The sequence below is a fragment of the Halichoerus grypus genome, chromosome 8 (assembly GCF_964656455.1).
Source record: "Halichoerus grypus chromosome 8, mHalGry1.hap1.1, whole genome shotgun sequence".
Taxonomy (NCBI): domain Eukaryota; kingdom Metazoa; phylum Chordata; class Mammalia; order Carnivora; family Phocidae; genus Halichoerus; species Halichoerus grypus.
In genome coordinates, this window is record NC_135719.1 from 77,875,290 (window position 1) to 77,897,658 (window position 22,369).

The 22,369-nt window shown below is 52.5% G+C and overlaps 3 protein-coding genes across 5 annotated transcripts; 1 reads left to right on the top strand and 2 right to left on the bottom strand.

Moving 5' to 3' along the window:
* Window positions 1–1,368: 1,368 nt before the first annotated feature.
* On the bottom strand, window positions 1,369–2,185 carry NOP10 (NOP10 ribonucleoprotein). The gene is made up of 2 exons (XM_036082585.2): window positions 2,043–2,185; window positions 1,369–1,737 (listed from the first exon to the last, which is right to left on the bottom strand). Exons 1-2 carry the CDS (start codon window positions 2,094–2,096, stop codon window positions 1,597–1,599), a joined length of 195 nt encoding a protein of 64 aa, XP_035938478.1. The 5' UTR covers window positions 2,097–2,185; the 3' UTR covers window positions 1,369–1,596.
* A 2,002-nt stretch (window positions 2,186–4,187) lies between these two features.
* NUTM1 (NUT midline carcinoma family member 1) lies at window positions 4,188–13,859 on the top strand. The gene is made up of 7 exons (XM_036082576.2): window positions 4,188–4,218; window positions 5,895–6,594; window positions 8,532–8,660; window positions 9,765–9,904; window positions 10,406–10,695; window positions 10,988–11,104; window positions 11,466–13,859. The coding sequence occupies exons 1-7, from the start codon at window positions 4,203–4,205 to the stop codon at window positions 13,497–13,499; spliced, it is 3,426 nt and encodes a 1,141-aa protein (XP_035938469.1). The 5' UTR covers window positions 4,188–4,202; the 3' UTR covers window positions 13,500–13,859.
* Window positions 13,860–14,665: 806 nt separating this feature from the next.
* LPCAT4 (lysophosphatidylcholine acyltransferase 4) lies at window positions 14,666–22,083 on the bottom strand. 3 transcript variants are annotated; one of them, XM_036082577.2, is made up of 14 exons: window positions 21,857–22,080; window positions 20,495–20,637; window positions 19,940–20,160; window positions 19,450–19,562; window positions 19,272–19,332; window positions 18,918–18,976; window positions 18,694–18,728; window positions 18,095–18,149; window positions 17,872–17,954; window positions 17,495–17,701; window positions 17,028–17,160; window positions 15,796–15,894; window positions 15,314–15,470; window positions 14,666–15,022 (listed from the first exon to the last, which is right to left on the bottom strand). In XM_036082577.2, the coding sequence occupies exons 1-14, from the start codon at window positions 21,968–21,970 to the stop codon at window positions 14,868–14,870; spliced, it is 1,635 nt and encodes a 544-aa protein (XP_035938470.1). In that variant the 5' UTR covers window positions 21,971–22,080; the 3' UTR covers window positions 14,666–14,867. The 3 variants fall into 3 exon arrangements, with proteins under 3 accessions (XP_035938470.1, XP_035938472.1, XP_035938473.1); XM_036082579.2 differs by having other exon boundaries at window positions 17,495–17,620; window positions 21,857–22,078; XM_036082580.2 differs by lacking the exon at window positions 15,796–15,894 and having other exon boundaries at window positions 21,857–22,083.
* Window positions 22,084–22,369: the final 286 nt, after the last annotated feature.

Consider the following 22,369-nt stretch of genomic DNA (forward strand, 5'->3'; position numbering starts at 1 on the left):
GATTGTTTAATTAGAACACAATCTCCATAAAGCAGTTTTTAAATCAGTGGCACTAGGCAAACATTCAAATCCAATGTCAAAAGCCACAAACGGGAAGACTGGAAACTAATGAGTTGATTAACTTAGCAAAGAGAGGAAGAAGCAAGCTAGCATTTTTTGAAAGCTTACATACGGTATTTTGCCTCATCATTCCTCTACTATGAATTGTCCTAAGAAATCTCCCAGGGGTTTTTGTTTGTTTTTTAATTAACCCCAACAGTAGCTTAAAAAACAGCAAAATCCCTGCTTCAATCTCTCATACCTCATCTTCTAAATTAAGATCCATGTAGAGTTCCACAAAGCAGCTGGCTGCCAAAGAGAATATAAAGTTAGGTGTATGTGAGAAGACAATTCCTTGATGGAGAGAACTAAAAACCTGGGAATATTTTCGGAGGGGGAGTAAATAAATATCAAGGCATTTGTATTCACAACAGTGCTATTTGCAACACAGTGTAGATATATTGTTATCCACCACTGAATCCTATCAAATTTCAAGTTGGAATAAGGCTTAGAAATGATGAGAAAAATGAGACTACACTGATTACTTTCTCAAAGTTATGCAGAGGGGGAAATCCTGGTCTCCTGACTTCCAATTCACTGCATTCCCTCTACAATATAGCTGCTATTATTTTTCTTTTTTTTTTTTTTTAACATTTTATTTATTTTGAGAGAGAGAGAGAGAGACAACACAAGCAGGGGGAGTGGGAGAGGGAGAGGGAGGCTCCCCTCTGAGCAAGGAGCCCAACGTGGGACTTGATCCCAGGACCCTGGGACCATGACCTGAGCCGAAGGCAGACGCTTAAAAACTGAGCCACCGAGGCGCCCCTGCTATTATTTTTCAAGCAACTCCTCCATTTTGAGTCAAAACGTCATTTCAAGGGGCAGGAAATTACTTAAATGAGAACAAGGGTATTTTTCAGTGAGTGGGGACAGTTGTGGAAGAGTCTGAACCATTTTCCCGGTTCCCCAACACCGTATCCCGCACAGCACTACTGCTATAGCAGTGACTGAAGGTTTTTTTTTTCTTTTTAAAGATTTTACTTATTTATTTGACAGAGACACAGCCAGAGAAGGAATACAAGCAGGGGGAGTGGGAGAGGGAGAAGCAGGCTTCCCGCAGAGCAGGGAGCCCGACTCGGGACTCGATCCCAAGACCCTGGGATCATGACCTGAGCCGAAGGCAGACGCCCAACGACTGAGCCACCCAGGTGCCCCAGTGACTGAAGGTTTTCTTCCAAGGGCTCTTGTTGTACCCCTGGGGTGCTCTTCCTTCTCATCTCCCTCTTTTTTGTTTTTAACCTTCTTTTTCCCCACAACATACAAAATAAGAGCTTTTCAAATCATTTTAATAACCTAGCAGTGATTCAAAATATGGAAAGAAGATTCAAAAGAAGGATGCTACCATGATCGATTTACACAAGCATGATCAAGGGCAACGATGAAACCGGATTCCAAAGAGCAAGGGTGCTAAGAAGGCTTCCACGCTCACAGTTTGAAGAGCTTGATTTCGGAAAGTCTCTGAGGGGTAGCAGAAGAGACATGAAGTTTAGGGGGCCCTCAGAGGACAGGGCGCGGTCGCTGGGTCATGAGCACCTTGAAGCGTTTCTTGACGGTGATTCGGTGTCGAGAGTATTTGTCATCTGGGGAGAACCGAGCAGGATGCGCCGAGCAGGTCTGTTGTCCCATAGGGTCAAGCTTCTGCTCGAGGAAGAAAGAGAGACATAATTTCAGTACAGGAGTGGTGGGAAAACTCAATCACTGGCGTCATAAGGGAGACAGAGTCTGGGATGGGGAGGAGGCTGCGCGAAAAAAGGCAAACAGAAAAACAGGACACGCGACGGTTAGATCAACAAGTCATACACTCCTTCCACCACTCGTGGCTTCTGGGCTTGCTAGTTCCCCTCACCCACCCAGGCAATTCGGGGGCGGGTCTCAACCGCTTCTCCCACCTATACTTCTTGCCATGACCATTTACAACCCGTTTTTTGCTTTTTTTTCCTCACCTTCAGCGTATAGACTCGGTCTCCCTGCTCGTTGAGGTAATACTGGAGAAACATGACCACACCGAAGCCAGAAGTTCTAAATTCGTCGGCTGCTCTGATGGTCTCACGTTTTTGTTAATTTCCTTCCGGTAGAGCCGGAAGTCTCTCTCAAGGCCTGCCGGGAAATGTAGTCCATTTGGGCCTCTCTCCAAGGCCAGGAGGGGGCGGACTAGTGCAAGGATTTGGCCCAGTTGCAACCCAGTTGCAACCTTGCAGGCGTTGGCTTCCAGTTGCAACATTGCTGGCGTTGGGAGACACGTGGAGTGTGCCCACTGTGTGCAAGACACTGCTAGGAGTTAGAGGGGGGTAGGAATGGATATGAGTTGAACATTGATGAATAGAATCCTGTCTTTATCTCGAGATGCACACCCATTTCACAGGCAGTGGGTTTCTAGTGCCTGGAGAAACAAAGGCTCCAGGATTCAGAGCCCCTTTACCTTAGGGTATAAAGAAGAAAGTTTTCTTCCCTCCCCTCTTTTACATCCGGTTCCCCCGTCCTATTTCAAAGTATTGGCGGTAAAGAGTGCATGATGGGTATTCAATATTAGGTACAGCGAAGAGAGCGTGAAGTTATTTTATGAAACTGGTGAAGTATATTTTAGTGGTCGAACCAAGATTTAAACTCAGGTCTCTTTACCACAAATCCAGCGCTCTTTCCTATAGTGGTGAGTAGCTAATAATAGCATAATATGATGCACCTCCTAAGGTTATTTCGAATTTTTAAAAGAACGTAGAAATTCTCTTTATAGAACTCTGGGTTTTAAAAAATGACAATTGGAACCCAGATATTACAAAGACGATCGTTACAGTATTATTTACAATGGCAAAAACATTGGAACATACGTTAATTTTATAACCAAGAAAAGCCTGAAAACGTTTTTCTTTTTTTAAAGGATATAGTCTGTATTTACTTGTAGCTGCATAAAATATCTCTGCAAGGATTCACAAGAAACATACTATTGGTTTCCTCTGGGATAAAGAAATTGGTTCCAAAGAGAAAGGAGAGAGAGAGAGAGAAAGAGAGAAATCAGTTCCAGAGGAAAGGAGTGGGAAGGACCCTTGCTGTATATTCCGTTTTGCATATGAACTTTTGAACCATGTTAATGTATTTGCCATTTCAAAAACTAAAATTATTTAACAAAAATTTTAAACAACAAAATGATTTAACAGAAAGGGCTTTTTTGATTTTGGAATTTTAGGCAGAATGGCAGTTTTTGGTAGAATGGTGCTTTTCAGCCAGGGGTAAGCTGAACCTTCTGTGGACTGCAGAGCTGATAGTACTGGACTATTTGGGACTGCAGGACAGCTTTTTTTTTTTTTTTTAAGATTTTATTTATTTATTTGAGAGAAAGAGAGTGAGTGAGGGAGCACAAGCAGGGGGAGCGGCAGGCAGAGGGAGAGGGTGAAGCAGGGCCACCAGCTGAGCAGGGAGCCTGGCAGGGCTGGACCCTGAGATCATGACCCCAGCGGAACGCAGCCGCTTAACCAACTGAACCACCCAGGCGCCCCTGCAGGACAGCTTTCTAAGGAAATGATATGCATAAAGCCAATCATACACCCTGATTTTCTGAGACAATCCTAGTTTCAAACATTCTGTTCCTTTGATCCTTAAGTGCAGGGACTATATGCTCTGAATTTGGTTTGGAAAATATAGCCAACATTGAATTAAGCCTAGGGTCTGTCACAACCTGCTATTAATAGGAAGTCAGTTACAGAACTAGGTGGGTTTGAAGGGCATAAAACTATTTATATATTATATATATATATATATATATATATATAAAGAAATGTATAAGTAACAGAGATGTAAAAATGTCATGTTGGGAATCAGAAAGAATTTACAAATTGCCCTAAAAAGACACTCAACAATTGTGTTGCCATACTCTGGTTTGGAGGGAGCCCTTTGGCATCTCTCTCTACCTCTGCCCCTGCTCCCCTCCCCTCCCCCACTGCAGAATGCCTTGAGTCCTAGATTCTAGTTCTGTTTTGATCTGATCTTTATCTTCCCTTCCTTGGATCCCTGTGTATCTACTAGGGCCAGGTTGCTCTCCGGGTCCTGGACCTGACTGTCTCATTCTGGAGTCTTCCAGACAGCCACGGTTAGTGCCCAAACCTGAGAGGATGGCTTCAGATGGAGGTAAGTCTGCAAGTGGTGGGGAAGCTCTTGGCTACCTGCTCACACCCTTGGGAATTCAGATTTGACACTTTACCTGGGGACCAGCTTTTGGGGCTGACCTAAAGAGATTGTAAGAACACTAGACCCCAGCAAAGTCATGAGTGTTGGGAAGGCTGGGGAAGGAGACTGTGCCATTAACACTGGGTTAGGGGATGAAGAGGGCCTCCTGGGAGGCAGATCAAAGCCCCTCAGGGGAAAGTCTAAGTATAGAAAAGGGATGGCAATTAGCAACTTGTTTCTCTGGAAGAGGAATCCCTTCAACATATGTTTGTGTGGTATGGGCAGGGGTGTGTGTGGTGCGAGCAGCACAGAGAGGGCTCAAGGGGAAGGTCCAAATTCCTGTGTCTTCTTTAGGCAATTGGAGCCTGCTCTAGAATTATGGCCTGAGAGAACTGGGCTGGAGCCACTCTCAATCTTACTGAGTGGAGTGGGTGGAGACCGTAGTTGGAAAACTGTTCCGCTGGGTTATCTGTTGCCTAGTCTGTAGAGAAATGTCCTCCCAAAGGCTAGCCTGGAAGGTACTGTTAAGTGCCTCTGCTCAGAGCCTGATGGCTCCTTTTTGCCCCAGAATGGGCTTCTCTTCCAGTTCCCGGAGCAGTTTCCCTTGATTTCCCAGGGCCAGGGGAGGTGGATAGCTCCAACTGGAATGAGAGATGGGGCTTCCCTGAGATGCTCTCAGTTTTTCTACCTTTTGTGGAACTCGGGCCTTCAGACCCATTTCACTTCGCAGAATCCTCCTGGCCCTCTGCTTTGTGGTTGAGATAATGAGTTTGCTCATATTCCATGTCTCCTTCGTGGTCAGGAAGTGGAAGCTGAGTGTTGTTAGTTTGCCAGGGGAATATTCTTTATTAGAGGGGAGGAGACTTGTATGAAATTAGGCAAATGATCTTCTATTATGATAATTAAAACTCCTGAGACACATGTCCTGATTGATTAAGTGCACATTTTATGTATTTTTCCTTGAGTTCTTGGCCTAGAGTCCACAGAGCTCCTTCTCAGCACCTACTGTGTTTCAGACTTCATTGTGCCTTATTCATAGTGGACCCTAAATTTCTGCTATTAGGACTTCCAAGCAGAGGGACTACAGACAGTCTACACCACCAAATTTTAACATGTCCAGCAGCTACTTAGAGCTCTGGAAACCTCCTTTCTTAGCCACCCCTCCCCTCAGCCATTTCCTGGTCCTTATCTCTTAGTCATTCCTGGCTGTTACATAACAAAATTTCTGGAAACCAAACATCTAATCCACACACACTTTCCAGGGAACAGCACTTGTGTGAGCCGTGGCAGGGACCACAGACTAGCTGGGGGCAGGGTTCAGGTGGTGTGGACGTGTTTGGAGTGGGTGGGACTAAGAGAGGTACTTGGGTGCCAGCTGCCATGTGTTAGGGAGTCTGAGCTCACGGGCCCAAGGGTCACTGCAATTTCTCTAGGGCAATAATTCTCACCTAGGAGTAAGGGACGTCAAAATCTCTTGGGGGACACCTGCAAACTGTGCAGGTTCCCCCGCCCTAGTCCTTCCCTCACCTGTTGAGAATCAGTGCTCTGATTGTTCAGGGACTAAATGGAACTCCCATGACCTAACCTCTGACCTCCTTTTCTCCTACTCCATTCCCTCTTTTTCTTCGTCTCAACAGCAACTCCACTGTCGGGACCGGATATGACCATGACACCTGGTGCCGCCCTGTCTCCTTTCACTGCAATTCCCTTTCCCCAGCCTGCTGCTGGCCCACCAGACCAGCCACCCTGGGAGCCGCCTCCACAGCCTCCCATGCCTTCAGCATTCTCTCCAGGCAACACTCTGGTGCTCTCTGCTCTCCCCAGCCCATTGTTGGTGACGGGGGATGGGGGCCCTGGCCCCAATGGGGCTGGAGTCATTGTCAAAGTCAAGACAGAAGGGGGGCCAGCTGAGCCCTCTCAAACTCAGAACTTCATCCTTACTCAGCCAGCCCTCAATTGGATTGCCTCAGGCACTCCCTGCGGGGCCCCTGAGGGGCCTCCCCCTCAATTCATGACAGCTTCTAACATGAAGACCCTTCTGCCCACGAAGGCTGTCGGGGTGAGCCGGGAGGGCCTCCCAGGCCTTCCTGCTCAGGCTCTACCACCAGCTACCCAGCTGGCCCCCATGGTGCCCCCGGAAAAGGCTTGGCCAGGGCTACACAGGGCAACCGGAGAAGGAGGTCCGTTGGCCGCCCAATCTAAGCCCTCACTGGGTGACCTCTCCTATACCTCCAAAGGTGTTTATGAGAACTTCCGCCGCTGGCAGCGCTACAAAGCCTTGGCTCGGAGGCACTTGTCTCAAAGTCCTGATGCGGAAGCCCTTTCCTGCTTTCTTATGTAAGTGGGGAGATCTGACATTAATTATCCTAGCGCTTTTAAACAAGGGGACTTTGGGCTGGACAGGAGGTTGGGCTATCTAGGAATACTTGAGGGCAGGTCATGAGGGAGCTAGCGAGGCTATGAGAACACAAAAGCATAACGATGATGATGATGGTGGTGATAAGCCTCTTTACCCACTTCCCAGATCATAATGAGCTTTCGGGGGTCTTCTCTCCAGTGATCCTCAAAACCCTGTGAGTTCAGGCAAGCATATTAATGCGATCCTCATGTATAGGTGAGAAGACCGAAGCCCAGAGGTTTCCTGTGACTGAAGCGAGGGGCCATGTGTAGAGCTTAGGTCTCTGACACCAAGTACGGGGGCCTTCCATTCTATTTTATTACCGTCTGACATCGAGTTAAGCTGTCCACACCAGCAGCATGAGTGCTGGGCCCTGACCATTTGTGTAGGAGTGGAGGATGGTGGGGGGCCGGGCAAAGGATGTGCCACCCCGCCTCACCACCCGCTATTTCTTTCTGAGTTCAAGTCGAGATAGGGAGGTGGTAGAGCTCGCTTAGTGACCGATGGCCCAGGTTCCACTGCTTGCTAGATTGGTGACCCTGGGCCCCACATTTACTACCTTGCCCTCAGTCTTCTCATCTAGAAAGGGGATGATTATACCAAGTTCAGTGGGTTGCTGAGGTGAAATGAGTTATTACCTGCGAAGTGCTTAGCAGAGCGCCTGGCACAGAGAATGCCTCCTTTAGATGCAGCTGCTAGTATTATTACTACTATTCTAAAAACGGCAATGGAGAAGAGGAAGAGAATTCACAAAAGGCCAGAATGTCTATGTGAGTGGATGCTTAGCCTGGGACCCCAGGGCTCAGGGGCTGTCTTTTGTGTCTATAAAGCCAAGTCATTAGCCAGCCATCTGGGGAATTTTCTCTTCTTCTCCCCCAGACCCACTGCTTCCCTTAACTGCACCGCACTCTCGGCATTCTGTATAAACCACTATGTAACATACCACGTTTTACTGGATTTAAAAAACAGGTGCATTTGCTTTCCCAGTCTCTGAGCTCCTAAAGGAATCTCCCTTTCCACCCCGACTCTGGAGTGAATAAATCAAAAGGCTCCCCCGGAGTCCTTGGTGTAGATCCCCTTACCAGCTCCCTGCCTTCTCCAGACGGCTCTGAGTTCTCTTAGCAGGCTGGATTTCTAACTCCTGGCCTCTTCCTGCTCTCAATGCTCAGGGGCTCCTCCAAAACGCAACCCAGACCCTCTGTAACAGTCGCCCAGGAAGTTGGTAAAATACTCAGTCCCGAGATCCTGGGGTGCTGAAATCCCTAATTATAACAAGCGTCAGCAGGTGATTCTAGGCACAGTGCTTGAGGACTCTGGCAAGTCAGAAGGGCAAAAATGAATCATAAAGAACTTAAAGAGTATTGATATTTGACTGTCTGTGAAGGGTATCCCAGAGGCAAAAAAAAAACAACCCAAAAAAACAACACTTAACCAACAAACACAAACACCACACAACCTTTAATTAGAGATTCATTTGGGTTAGGTAGTGCCTTTTTTGAAAAGCAAGAGCCTTTGGGCAGGGTTAAGCCTACTGTATAATGAATCCATTAATTTAATAACATGAGTGCTTTCTTTCTCATGTTTAGTTGAGGATAGCACTGTGAGAATTAGGGGTGGTTGATTTCAAAAGTGGGGAGCAGAAACAGTCATCTGATTTTGTGTGAGATTTGAAAATTTCAGCCAGAAGACAGTCCAGTATGGTAGATGGGTGGATGGGAGGTTGGGGGTCTGGAAGTCTAACCAGAGGTGGGATGTGACAAGGACTGGGGGGCAAGTTAGCTCTGCTGAGGGACAAGGGGGTGCGTGTTGGTGTTTGTCGGGACAGGTGGATGGGGGGGCACATTGTAGAACGTGACTGACCCAATGGGGGTTTTAGCCCAGTGCTTCGCTCCCTGGCCCGGCTGAAGCCCACTATGACCCTGGAGGAGGGACTGCCAAGGGCTGTGCAGGAGTGGGAACACACCAGCAACTTTGACCGGATGATCTTTTATGAGATGGCAGAAAAGTGAGTTTAACCAACCCTCATTCCCCTGAGGGGTGCTGTGTAGTGGAGGGATGGATGGGGGCAGGTAAGAGGCGTGGATCGGGGTGTGTGGGAACTTATTAAAAGGGATACTAGGAGGAGTGGTGTAGACTAGAATGGGGTCTCCCGGATTCTCACTGCTTCCACCACCTTGACTCTTGGGTTTTTCTGTCCTCTCACCTTGAAAGCTCTCCCTCCCCCAGATCCTGAATTATACATACAGGTCCTTGATATTGAAGCTCTTAGAATGGGATTGGAGCCCAACTGGTGTAAAAATTCCTTGTAAAGGGACCTAGCAATGAGGAGGTCAGCCCTATTGGGCAGGTTCTTTCCTATCTCACTGACCAGGTAGCAGGTGGCTACTGATGCCGACCTTGGGACCACTCCTCCTCTGGAAAGGGTCGCATAGAAAATCATTTACCCTGTTATCCCAAGGAGGGCTTGGTGCTTAAAGAGGTTGGTCAGGGGAAGGTCCTGGATGCCCAGAGTGGTCTCCTGGCTCTTATCCCTCATTTCTCCATGACCATCGCCTTGGTTAAAGAAGTAACTCTGGGGAAAATGAACCCTTTCCTCCAAAACTTAACTTTCCATTTCCTCCCTTCTGGACCCATACCTCCTAGAATTACTCTTCCTGACACCCAGTTCCAGCCTCAGGACTTGGATCTCAGCACTGCCCCCTGGTGGGAACTGCCTTGAACTGCAACCCCAGGCCCTGCTTTAGGATTTCAGTCCTCCTTTAGGGTTGTAGGTAGAGGCAGATGAGGCCTTGTAGGGCTGGCTGGTAGGATCCTGCTAGGCTTTGCCATAGGGCTGACTGACTTAAACAAGGCTGTATGAATTGCTGCCGTACATCCTCCATGATGCTGGGTGAGATCAGGGATGAAATAGAAGTGAAAGTGATGGTTCTGTCCTGGAGAAGCTCAACATTCATTTTCTCAACAAGTTTCCTAAGGGATGACTGCACGTGAGGGACTCTGTCGTGACCTTGTGAGGTTTCCCCGGAACGGTTACTGGGCCGTCTGTGAGCAGCTCCCTCCTAGTGTCTGGCCTTCTTGGCACTGTCCAGGCCTCCCTCACCCTCTGCAGGTTCATGGAGTTTGAGGCCGAAGAGGAGATGCAGATTCAGAACACACAGCTGACGAATGGGTCCCAGTGCCTGCCTCCCGCAGCCCCCCTGAAACTCGACCCTCCAGGGCTCCTCGCCCCTGAGGTTAGCCAGCAGCCAGGTAAGACTACCTCATTCCAACCAGAGCCTGGGGCCCAAGGCTCAAAGGGAGGTGTACGCAGGGCAGCCATGCATTAGGGAAGGCATTGGCCCTGCTTCTGTCACTATCCCTCTGGGGGGTGGCAGTGATGTTCTGAGCCGGACATACATACATAGGAGGCTGGCTTCCCAGGTTCCCTTTGTCCCAAACTGATCTTGGCCAAGTAAACTGACTACTCTAACAGGCTCCACAGGAGGGCATAATACCTCATCTGCCTAAGAAATGGGGGCTGGATCAGAGGACTGCTTGGAATTTCAGGGGTTTCCAGATGCCTCACGCAGGCACTGTCTTGGACCCTCCAGCTCCACAATCTGCTCCCACGGCTGGTCCCGTTTCAGGCCTGATCCAGCCTGTCATCCTTCCAGCATACCCGGATTGCTGCCCTGACTAACCCAGGGTTGGGAGGCAGAAGCCACAGTCCCTGTGCCACCCGCCATTCCTCCTTTGCGTCTCTTCCCTTAGCGTACATTCCCAAAAAGGCGGCTTCCAAGGCACGGGCCCCCCGCCGGCGGCAGCGCAAAACACAGAGGCCTCCGGTTCCTGAGGCCCCCAAGGAGATCCCCCCGGAAGCTGTGAAGGAGTATGCTGACATCATGGACGGGCTGGTGGGGAGTCAGTTGGCCATCGGGGCGGCAGATGGAAAACAGGAAGAGGAAGAACAGCAGCAGCAGGAGGAGGAAGGGATGTATCCAGATCCAGGCCTCCTAAGCTACATCGATGAGCTGTGTTCTCAGAAGGGCTTTGTCTCCAAGGTGGGCTGGACCTGGGTGTCTGGTTTCTAGCAGATCCTGGGTTCGAAACTCCAGGGGACTAACGACCTAGGGTTTTTCCCGAGGCAGTTAGGAACTAGGCTGCCTTCCTACTGAGAAATGCGTGTGCATGCATGGACACCTGTGAATGTGTACAGCTGGTGGTGGTCATGGTTAATAACAACCCCAGGGAAGGGCTGGGGGAGGGGGACACATGGCTTCTTCTCTAGAGCCTCTTGGTTCCTAGGTAACTTCCTGTCAGGGACTCCGATCACCGTTTTCTTCTGTTCCCCAGGTGGAGGCCGTCATTCATCCTCAGTTTCTGGCAGATCTGCTGTCCCCAGAACAGCAGAGGGACCCACTGGCCTTAACTGAGGTGCTGGAGCAAGAGGAAGGACTCAGTCTTGCCCAGGTAAACCTGGGAGGTAGGAAATGTCAGAATAAGCAGCTTGCGTGATTTTACCTAACCTTACGCTGTCTCGGTTGGTATGACTTCTGGAGACAGACAGCTTGAGGATTGGGATTCCGGTGCAGAACAAGTAGGCAAGAGACTGTGGAAACACAGGAAAAGGGGAGCAAGCATAAGGGGTCAAAGCATGGGAATAAGACCCAAGAAGGCGGAAGAGAAGAGCTATGGTATCTGTTTCTGATACCGTGACTTAGGCCGCTTACTTGCATTCCCTGCCCTGTCCAAGTACCACCTCCTCACCACCCCCTCAGCCACCCCTTCTCACGGCCATGTATCAGACAATGTTTGTCCACTCTCCTTCCAGCTGGTCCAGAAGAGACTCCTGGCCTTGGAAGAGGAGGATGCAGAGGCCCCTCCTAGTTGCAGTGGAGCTCAATCAGACTCCAGTCCTTCTGTTTCTGAGGAGGATGAAGATGGGGGTGGGCGGCTTCGGCCCTCACCTGGGCCGCGGGTGGCTCGGGGCACCATTCGCCTTGGAAAGGCTACTTCTCCAGGAAAACGGGTGAGAGAAGAGCATGGTGGGCAGGAGCGGGCCCTAGATGGCCCGAGGGGTGTGCGCAGAGACGGGGACACCGTGCCGTCCCCCAGCAGCTGGGACCTGCAGCTAGAACCTACAGCTCCACAGGGAACTCGAGGGTCCTTAAATACAGAGGAAAGAGGGGCCGGGAAGACAGCAAATCAAATATCCCCACCTCAGGACGACCACCTGGGAGGGGCTAGGTCTCCCGGGCACCCCCTGGTGGCTGACAGAACTTCTGAGACTCTGCCCCTTTGTTGGCAGGAAGGCCCCCAGCCTGAGATAGTTCCCCGTTTGGATGTGGGACTCAAAGAGCTGGCTCCCCTGCAAGGACAGGGGTTAGAAAAGCAGGTCCTGGGGTTGCAGACAGGCCAGCAGCTAGGGGGTCTTGGAGTGCTTCCTCAAGGGACTGAGCCACTAGCAGTGCCCCAGGAAGGCTCTTCGGGAGCCATGTGGGGAGATGACAAAGGTCCTCCTGTGGTTCAGGGTTATGATCAGAACCTGTCCCCTAGAGCAGCAGGTGACAGGGAGGGGGACGGAGCCTCTCTCAGTCCAGGACTTTGGCTGAGCAGTGAGCTGGATGCCGTGGCCTTGGAGTTGCCCTTACAAATTGAGGAGGTCATAGAGAACTTCCACGATGGGGAATGTGTCACTGAGCATCGGGGAGGCTGCCAGGTACTGGGCTCCAGAAGCAACATTCCTCTGGGTCCTGGAGAGAGCGCAGCGCCTGGGGATGGGGGGCGCAGTGCCATTCCCTGCGGAGGCACAGAGGGCACGGCCGCCCTGCAGGAGGCGGACCACTGCAGCCTGCCGGGACCTCTGAGGGCCAGCGGCCCATTCGTGAGGCCTGAGGAAACTGGAGAACAGAGCCCTGAGGCTACAGGGGATCCCAGCCATCTGTGGGCTGAAGGTTGCCCCTCTTTGCTGGAAAGTGGTATCCGCGCGCCCACACCAGGGGTTCCCAAAGAAACCCTTCAGCCTGCATGTCAAGGCAATATCCTTGTGCTGGGGACCCAGGGTATGTCCCCCTTCCCCGAGGCCAGCCTGGAGGTGGGAAGCAGAGGCCATTCCGTCTCTCCTCTGTTGGAAACCACAGAACATGTCACCATACTAGATATTGGAGATGCCTGTGGCCTCCAGCTAGCGGTCAGTGAGGATACCCACCCGCCAAATTTTAACTCCTATGACCCCCAAGGAGAGGGCAGGGAGGATACTGATTTATCCAAGCCTGAAGACCTTGCTCCCTTACCAGGGAATCAAGAGCCTCACGCACATGGGACCCCCAAATCAACATCTCCTCGCCAGGGCCTTGGAAGCACTTCCTCTAGAAGGGGGGCCAGGGATGCCTTGGTTCTGACAGAAAGCTCTCCTGTCAGTAAAACATGCAGCTCAACGGATGGGGCCAAAGGGAAGGAGGAGGAGCGGGAGGGGGAGGAGGGGGAGGATGAGGAACTCTCCAGCTTTGCCTACCTCTTGGCCTCAAAACTTAGCCTGTCGCCGCCAAGGGGGCCTCCCTTCAGTCATCACCCTGCCTCAGGCCTGCCCTCGACAGGAGGGCAGGGGGTCCAGAGAGCATCCCACTCCCTCTCTGCTGAGGCGAGAGGCCTTGGCCAGTCTCCACATCCTGTTGCCAAGTCTGGGAAGAGAACTCTCAGTGGAGGTGTATCTCCTGCCGAAAAGAGGCCCTACCAGGGAGCTGACCTTGGCATCTCTGGGGAGAAACCCCTGGCTCTGGGAGTGGTTCGAGCCTCACAGCCTCGTAAAAGGCGGCGTGACACTTTTGTCACTGGCCGAAGGAAGAAACGTCGGCGTAGTCAGTAGGGGACAGGAGGACCCTCCTACCCCACCTGCTGATCCCTAAACGTGGGGGCCCCCAGAGATTTCATCCCAGCTGCACACCAGCAGAGACTGGTTCTCAACCCCATGTTATTTTGTTGTTCTGCAAAAGTAGCGAGTGTGGGGAGGTCACACTGGCTAGGCTGGAGGCGGTCCCCTTGGTGGGAGGTGGAGGAGTACCTTTGGAAGTTGTACGGGGCAAAGAAAAATAAAGATTTTCTGGTTGTTGGAAAATGCTTGCAATGTGCCCTTTCGTATTCATGTCTTCACTGCTAGATGGGGTGAGGTGCTGAAAAAGAGGTGGAGGGGGCTCCAGATTCCCTGGATCTAAATACCACTCCAGCCTCCAGCCTTATCCATGCTCCCTGATGAGCTCCTGTCCTGAGAAGCCCCCAGTGATCCCTTTATCCCTCCCCCTCAGGAAAAGCCTAGACTTGACGCTGGGGAGTGCTTCTCGGGACAGGCCACATTATGTCTCCCTTTGAAAGTCTGTAAGATGGAAAGATGCCTTTTTTTTTTTTAACCTGTCAGATCTCTGGGTTAGAGATCTCATTTCCTAAATCTAATTAGTTTTCCATAACTCTGTCTAGACAGCACCTTTTTTGGGGGGGGGGGGGGCTTGTTTTCTTTCCCCCTTCCTTGAAGAGGCTGGACAGAAGGGACTTAAATGTCCTCCACTCATCCATCCCCTGGCAAAAGAACACCCTCCTGAGGCTGGTCTGAGCTGCAGGGCAGACTCTTGGCTGCTGCGGACACAGCTCTCTGCTCCCACCGTGAGGGGGAATCATTCTCAGTGGGATTATTAAATATAAAATGGTAGTTAGCTATTTTTTAATCTCTAATGAGGACAGAACAAGAGGGAATAGGCTGAAAAGGTTCATGAAGAAGCCTGTTAAAATGTGCTTATGTGTGTGTGTGTGTGTGTGTGTGTGTGTGCGCGCGCATATATAGGGTTATGACAACAGAAGGGGAGGCTTTGACATCGGCATGATTTCTGTGCAGGAAAGAGCCCCATCTAGTCCAGCTGGAAGTGAGGATTCACCCAGCAATGGCCAAGAGGACTGACCCTGGGAACCTCTGGGATCGTCCAATGGGCAGCCTGCAACCATTAATCCCTTTTGTTCCCAGCTGATGCTATCAATGTAACAGCCTTATTTTTTTTAAATAGATATAGATATATATTTAGATTTATATATAAAATAGTTTTTTACAAAAAAAAAAATACCCAAACAAAAAACGAAAATCAACTTAAAAAAAACAGAACACAACAACAATAACAAAAAAATCAAGCAGGAGCAGAAACGGGCTTGAGGCACAGGGCAGGCTGGAGGCGAGCTGGGGACGTCGAGGCGCTCAGTCGCCCTTCTGCTTGGACGCTGGCACAGTCCCGTTGGCCAGAGCCATGGGGCTGCCGGGGACTGAGGCCTGTGGTTTCGGGGAGGGGCGCAGGTAGGTGCTGAAGAGCTTCCCGTGGAGCGGGTCGTGGAGGGAGAAGGCCTGGAACTGACCTGGACAGGCAAGAGTGAGAAGGCAAAAGGCCAAAGGATCTAAGGAGGAGGGGAAGAGGGCGACCCTGTTCTTTTTCAGAATTGGTTATGTTCCGTCCCTCTCATCCCTGTTTCACTTCTCAAATCCAAGCTTCCGTCCTCACCTCTCAGAGGATGAACACTGCCCCCCCCGCCTCCACCCCGCCCCCCCCCCGCCCCCCCCCCCCCCCCCCCGCTCCCCAGCCCTTGTCCCCTCCCAGCCCGGTGCTGATGGTGGCCCAAGCCCTCTTGGCAGAGAAGGCAGTGACTCACAGAGGGAGAGGCCTTGGTGGGGTCCCGCCTGGCACAGCTCAGCATGCAAAGTCGCAGCAGCAGGGCGGGGTGAGCCCAGCAGCAGGTGCAGGATGGTGCTGAAGCCGTGTCTGTACAGCAGGCGGCCAGGCCCCTCTGCTTGCTCCTCGGCAAAGAGCTGGCACAGAAAGGGACGCAAGTCAAGCCCTGTCTTCCTGCCATGGCCCCATACCGCCCTGCAGGTCTGCCTGACGGGTTCCTCCTCTTCCGAGAGTGCGGAGTACAGGCCCTCCCTGACTCCCTGCCACCCCACTCAGCCCTTTGTGCAGAATTAAAAACTCACAGCTGCTGCCCTTGCCCTGTTCTCAGGCAGGTCTCAACACTGGGGCACTGGGGTGGATACTGAGCACCTACTATCTAGAACCTACTGGGAGCAGCACCCCACAGAAGCCTCTGGGTGGGGTAGGCATGGCCACCACATGTCCCCCCCACCTCTCTGATACCTCAAAGGCCAGGCGGGTCAGCTCGTCCAGGCTCCTGCCCCCATCCAGAGCTGCCAGGGCCAAGGCCACATCTCGAAAGTCCACCAAACCTTGGGCATCCTGGAGGGAGAAACCAGGGCAGGATGAGGACCAACGTCCTCCCTCCTGCCCTGGGTTTTGGCTCCTCCCTCTTCTCAGCAGGCACAGGGATGACCCTTGTGTCTGCTTCCCTCAGAGCTGTGAGCTCTAAACTCTCCAGGATTCCCAGGATTTCTCTCAGGTCATGGGTTCGCTCAAGCTCTCTCCACGTCACCTGGTGACGAAGCTCTCCTGAAAGGGATCTCCTGTTAATGTTAGGGAATCCCTCAGGAATGCTGAAGTTACCGTCAAATTTCTGATATACCCCAAGCTGGAAAAACTGGTTCTCAGCTGACTCAGCCCATGCTGGAGAACTGGTCCAACAGACTAAAAAGGGCCCACTGGCGTAATTTCTTACCAAAAAAACCCCAAGGAGGATGCCTGCCCTGGTGAAACCATGCTATTCCAGTTTTGGTTCTGCTCTGCTCTAGGCTAAGTGGAGAAGCTCCTTTCAGACACAGTTGGCCCCAATCTAAGGAATCAACACTCTTTGTCCCTTTAGAGGATGTTGAGAGCCATGATGTTAAGTATCTTAAACCAAGAAGAGCTCTCTGGGGCCAGTGGTGGTTGTTTGCAAACATTAAGAATCTTCTGGGATTATTATAATTCAACAGGAAAACTTGGTTAAGTTCCAGGAAATCTATGGAGTGCCAAAATTCTTGAGATAGTTCAGGAATCCCCTAGAGAAGCTATGGTTTATTTTAAAAAAGTACTGCAAAGATCTCTGAGTCTCAAACCCGTCTAACCCGTTCCATGTTCTCTGTATGTCATATTCCCACCACTCGGAGGTGCCCCACAAGGTTATATGGTCCCCCCATCTTTGCTAATCTCTAAAGTGGCTTCAGAAACTTATGGACCTCACTGATCAATTATTTCTCCATTGTTCCTTCCCACAACAATGATAACATTGCTCTTCAGTGCACTGGATACTCTATAAAAAACGAATCCCCCAGCGGATCTCAGGAGATGACCATCCAACAATGGCTGTTAGAACATCCAGGGCAGGTTCCAAACTGGCCACCCATGTGGCCAATTGGATAGTATCCTTAAAGCCTGAGCACATCAGCCTGGAGAGCAGGGCCTGGGTTCTGACCTATGAGTCCCAGCTCCTTTACCTGCTGGAAGTAGCTGAAGGCTCCAGCCACTGTCTGGGGGTCAGAGAGCTGTAGCTGCCTGGCAAACTCTTCCTGGCTGATCATTCGACTCCGGCCTGGCTCTGCCCCAGCGTCCACACGGCCAGGGGACAGCCTACAATGGAATTGTTGAAGGCAGAGAGTTTACTCAGCTTCTTCCTGGACCTTGGCCCCAGCCCTAGGAGTCCCCCCAGCACAGGTATATCTGGTGTTTTTCTAAGATGGACTCTAACTCACAGTCCTTTGAGAGCCATTCCTCCTTTTCTCACTGGGCTTATTATATATCTTTCCCTTTCTTTTTACCTCCTTCCTTTTACTCCATTATCTTAAAAAAAAAAATCCTCTACCTTCCCACTTATTTCTTTTTTAAGACTTTCCTTCCTTCTTCCCATTTCTCTTTTTTTTCTATCCGTGACACTGCCCATCCCGTTACATTCAAGGTCACCTACCCAGCCTTCCGAAGCACCTTTCCCAGTTCCCAGAGCTGCGGCTCCAGTGAGACCTTCAGCCGGCCCACCACGATCACAGGCAAGCTCCCCACAAACTCACACTCAGTGGCTGGAATGCCCAGGGCCCTACAGGATGAAGAGCGATGGAACGGAGTGGGGGAACAAGGAAGAAGAGTCTTCTGAGGGTTCATTACCGAGTCTGGGCTGCTGAACAGGGAGGAGACCAGGCCCCTTTAACCACCCCCCGTCTCAGCTGTGCAGAGCCCATCCCACTGCCCACTCCCCCATCTTTGCCTTGGAACCTCAGCCCTCCACCCACCGCTGTGCTTCCTATGTCCTGTGTGTCTGCTCCAGGAAATATTTTGTGGGATACTCACTGTGCCATGACCCTCTGGACATTGTTGGCATAGAGGGTGGGGTTCCTGCTCTCCTCCGGGCTGGGGTGGTACACAGGGAGGAACTGAAACACACACACACACACACACACACACACACACCCCTCATCAGGACCTCAAAGCTATGGGTAAGCACTCCCACCCTCTTGTCCCTTCAGGGGTCAGCTACTGCCCATTCCCCTCCCCACCCACAGTGGCGTCATACCTCCACGTCCACGATGCTGCAGGGCTGAGAGGCTGTGAGCCAGAGGACTTTCAGTCTACGAGAAGAGAGACCTCAGATGCTCACCAATCCCTAAGTATGGGGCCCCCCACCCTGAGGAGGGGAGTGGGAAAGTTCTGCCCATTCATATAAAAAGGGACCCCTAACCACACAGTGAGCTGGGTAAATATGCAGTTGGGAGACAGAGGGAAAGGCCGGAAGCTGGTAGGGAAAGTGAGAGCATGGCAGGGACAGGCGTGAGGAGGAACTGCCAGAGAAGAGGTATGAGTAACCACAGACAAGGGGAGGCAACCGTGCTGGCTCTCAAGGGAGGACTGAGGGAGATCGCTCAGAAACACTGGACGCTGAGTTCAAAGGAGCTATAGTCACAGCAGGAATGATGAAGTGGGATGGCTGAAAGCACTTCCAGATTACATCGGGAAATGAGAACAAAACAGGGAAACAGGCACCCTCTTCTCTAGAGTTCTCTCAATCTGACAGTGAAGAAGGTCCGTTTGCCTTGTCTGGAGATTGGAAGATGGGCCAGGAAATCTCTGATGGGCCCTGCCCCCCACCCTCACCCCAGGAACACCAACACTCACACTCCAGGGCCCCTCCATGCCCAGCTGGTGGTGTCCTAGAGAAGAAGCAGAGGTGAGGGGAGAAAGGCATTACTCCCTTTCCCTGGAGCTTGGCCAATCCTCTTTGGGCAGAGGCCCTGACCCCACCCCCGCCCCATGTGCACATCCCACGGCGACACTAGAAGTTTTCACTGATTTAGGGTGGATTTGGGCTCCCCCGCCTCCTCTCTTGGACTCAGACTCACCAGACTGTTGGGGTATCGGATGAGGACAGGTTGCACAGGAACCCCGGCAATGAAGGCTCCTGAATCCCATTTCCACCCCCCACCCCCCACCCCCAGGCAGAGGTTAGTTCATGGAGGTAGCTAGAAGGTACCAAGTGTCAGGGTCTGGGACAGTTCTGAAATGATATCTGGCCTGGCTCCATTTCATTTGTAATTTTCTTTCTGACTCCCAGAGACTTTTCAGTGTCAGCTAGGAAGTTCCCTGTCTCTCTTCCCTAGGATCCCCACTCCACTTCTTGGGTTATTCCAGAGTCCCCCTCCAAATCTGGGGCTCCTTTTTCCTTCAGCCCTACCACCCACTATCATTTTATTCACCTGGTTTGAATTTAAGCAAAGCCTTCTTGTTGGAACAGGTGCCCTCAGGAAAGAATAGTACCTGGGGGGGAAAAAAACCCGAGGGACCAGAATGAGGTGGGGTTGCCTGAAGGGAAGAGAGGAAAGAGAAGCCTCTTTGGGAGCACATAAAAGGTGAGATCTTGCGACCCTTACCCACCTGGGGCCACTTGCCTCCTGAGGTAGCCCGCCTTCGGACCTCCTCCACCACTCTGCGCCGAGAAGCCGGGTCATGCCGGGATACTAGGATGGCTTGGTTGAAGCGAAGAAGGGCTGGGGTCCAGAGAGGATACAAGGAGTCACTTGGTTCCTACCCAGGGGCATTAATACCTGCAGCCTCCCCTTCCTCAACAGTAGGAGATGCTTCGCAGTGATCTCTCTGCCCTAAGGACCCTCCTTTTATTGTGTGTTGGTCCTTTTAGGCAAGTGATCAGAGGTCCTTCCAACACCTCTAAGCACCAGCCCTCAGAATCTAAGGGGTTGGTTCACAAACAGTATCCGTTTGCATCTCATTTGCCAGCAACCGTTGATTTCCCTTCTAACCTCTCCCTTCCCCCTTGAGGCCAGTTCTTCTCTCCAGAGCATCCCTGATTCCTGCCTTTTTTGCTCAGTTGTCATCTCTCCCCTTCACCCCTTTTATGCTCTCTCACCTCCAATGACAGGCACGGAAAGGTTCTCAGCTCGGGACACAACCTTGGGCAGGTCACAGGGCAGCAGAACAATGGGGTCAAAGAAAGTAGAGTGGGGAGCGGCAACAAGGACAGGGGCTTGAAGGCGAGACGCCCGCTGTCCCCGAACGCGAATTCGAAGGAAACCCAGCAGGAAAAAGAGCAGGCGGCTGAGGCCCAGCACCCCGTTGTGGCACACAGTCCTGCAGGACAAGGCTGGGCATCAGCAGAGGCGGTGATTCTGTCCCTCACTCACCCCCCCAGGCTTAGGCACCCAGAAAAGCCGCTGCCTTTCTCTTGTCCTCTATTCCTCTGCCAAGGGGCTGAAGTCTGCCTGCTTTGGGACATATCAGGGTGCATCACTTCGAGCTAAGGTCCTGGGTACCAGGTCTGAGCCTGGCTGACTCATCTCACCTACCTAGGCTGGGTAGCAGAGCTTCAGAACCCTCCCTCCGTTTCCTCTCAAAGAGGGAGCAGAATGGGTAATCGGGAAGCGAAGTGAGAAGTAGGGTCTCTGGGGGCTGATCCCCCACTTACTTCCTCCATCCTGTAATTGGCTCCTGAAGCTGCTCCTCCGTAAGACCAGCTACTTGCAGCCAGGCAAAGGGCCAGAGGAGAAAGAGGACAATAAAGGCCAGAAGCACTCGGATGGGGGCCAACAGTGCCCCCAGGAGGCAGAACTGCAGAGGGTGGGAGAAAATACCACTTCAGGATTGGGAGACACTCTCCATTGCTTCCCTTCTCCCACAAGGATGAAGCAGAGAGCCATCACCCCCTGTGGATCAGGAGACAGGTGGTGTGGGAACAGAAGATGGGGCCGGAATCCAAGGGGAGAGGATAAAGGATTAATAGGATCAGGGGCCTCATTATTAGGATCGGACCTGATTTTTTTAATCATAAAACGCATCTATCACTTGGTAAGGCTGTTAAGAGCTTTTAATGATAACCCCTGTGGAGGCGCCCAGCACAGTGCTTGATGGAGAGTAGGCTGGAGATAGTCCCTCCCCCACCTCGCATTCCATAAATAGCTCCTATGTCCAAGAGAAACCAGGTGCATAGTTCTTTCTACTTTGGCCCTGGGAGGTGGTAGAGTTGGATACAGAGGTCCACTTTTTAGGCCCAGGCCAGTCTAGTTCCACTCAACAGCACTCCCCTAGGCCTGGGGGGTGGGGTGGGGGAGAAGAGCGCGGCCCTACTCCGCAGGGTAGGGGTTGCCAGGAGCCAGGGTGACTGCTAGGGATGCCCTGGGGAGAGTGCAGGTAAACAAACTGAGCCCCACGAGCCAGCCTCAGGGGCGGTGAGGGTGGCAGAAACCTTGGACACTCCCTTCCCCAGTGCCCCTAGGCTAGTGCGGCTCTCCACTTCCTGTAGCCAGCCCCCTTCTCAGCCTCCCTACCCCCCACCAGGAGGTGCTGCAGTGCGGGGAGGAGGGTGGAGCGGAAAGAGGGGGGGTGTTGGATCGGCAAAGGGGCGCAGGCTATGGGTCTAGAGACGTCTTCCCTCTAACTCACAGCCTCGAAGAAGCACTCAGCACGCCCCTGCCCCCACCCCCGGCTTTCCGTAGCCTCCACCTCCATCCTAGTTCATCGGTCTCCGCAGGATGTAAACCGCATTTCCCAGTATCTTCCATCTCCCCTACCCCTGGGTCTCCTGCAGTCCTCTATCCTCACCTAGTCAATTCTTCCACACCTTAGAGCTATCCATCGCCCAAGCCCGGGCCCTCTCCAAGGACTTCTCGCCCACCCCTGTCGCCCCCACGTGCGCTCCCCCGCACACCCTCCCCGCAAGCCTCTCGCCCACCTCTTTTCCGGATCCCCATCCCCATCTTTGCCTGGGCTCTAAACGGCCTCCTTTTCCTACCCCCACGAGTCCTCCCGACGCCCCCCGCTCACACTTTACCTTAACCCTCTGGAGGCGGGAGAGATGTAACTCATGCACGAAGGGGTTGGGGGGCGCTGGGGGCCCGGGGGTGGGGTCGAGGGGGGCCCAGTCCCCCGGACTTCCCTGGCTCATAGCGGCGGAAGAAGGTGGGAGCGAGGGTGCCCCGGCCCCGACCCCGGGCCCCGCTCTGCAAAGCAGCGGCTGCGGATGCAGCGCTCCGGCCGGGGCCCCGCCTGGTGCTGGGCGCCGAGGGGCGGGGAGCAGGCGGCGCGGCCCGGCCCGCGTTGTCAGGGAGCCGGCCGAGGGGCGGGGCTTCCAGCGCCCGGGCGCCCCTGCACCTCCGCGCCCGTCGCGCCCGCCGTGCCCGCCGCAGCCCCTCCGGCCATTGTTCGGCGGCGGCCGGATGCCGGGGCGTGCTGACCCCGGGCCTGGCCCTCCGGGCGTTCCTTTCGGAACACCCGGCCGCCGCCTCCCCGCAGGCCTCCGGTTCGGAGCGGGCTTGGGGCCGCGAGGTGGGCGCGGAGCTGAGAG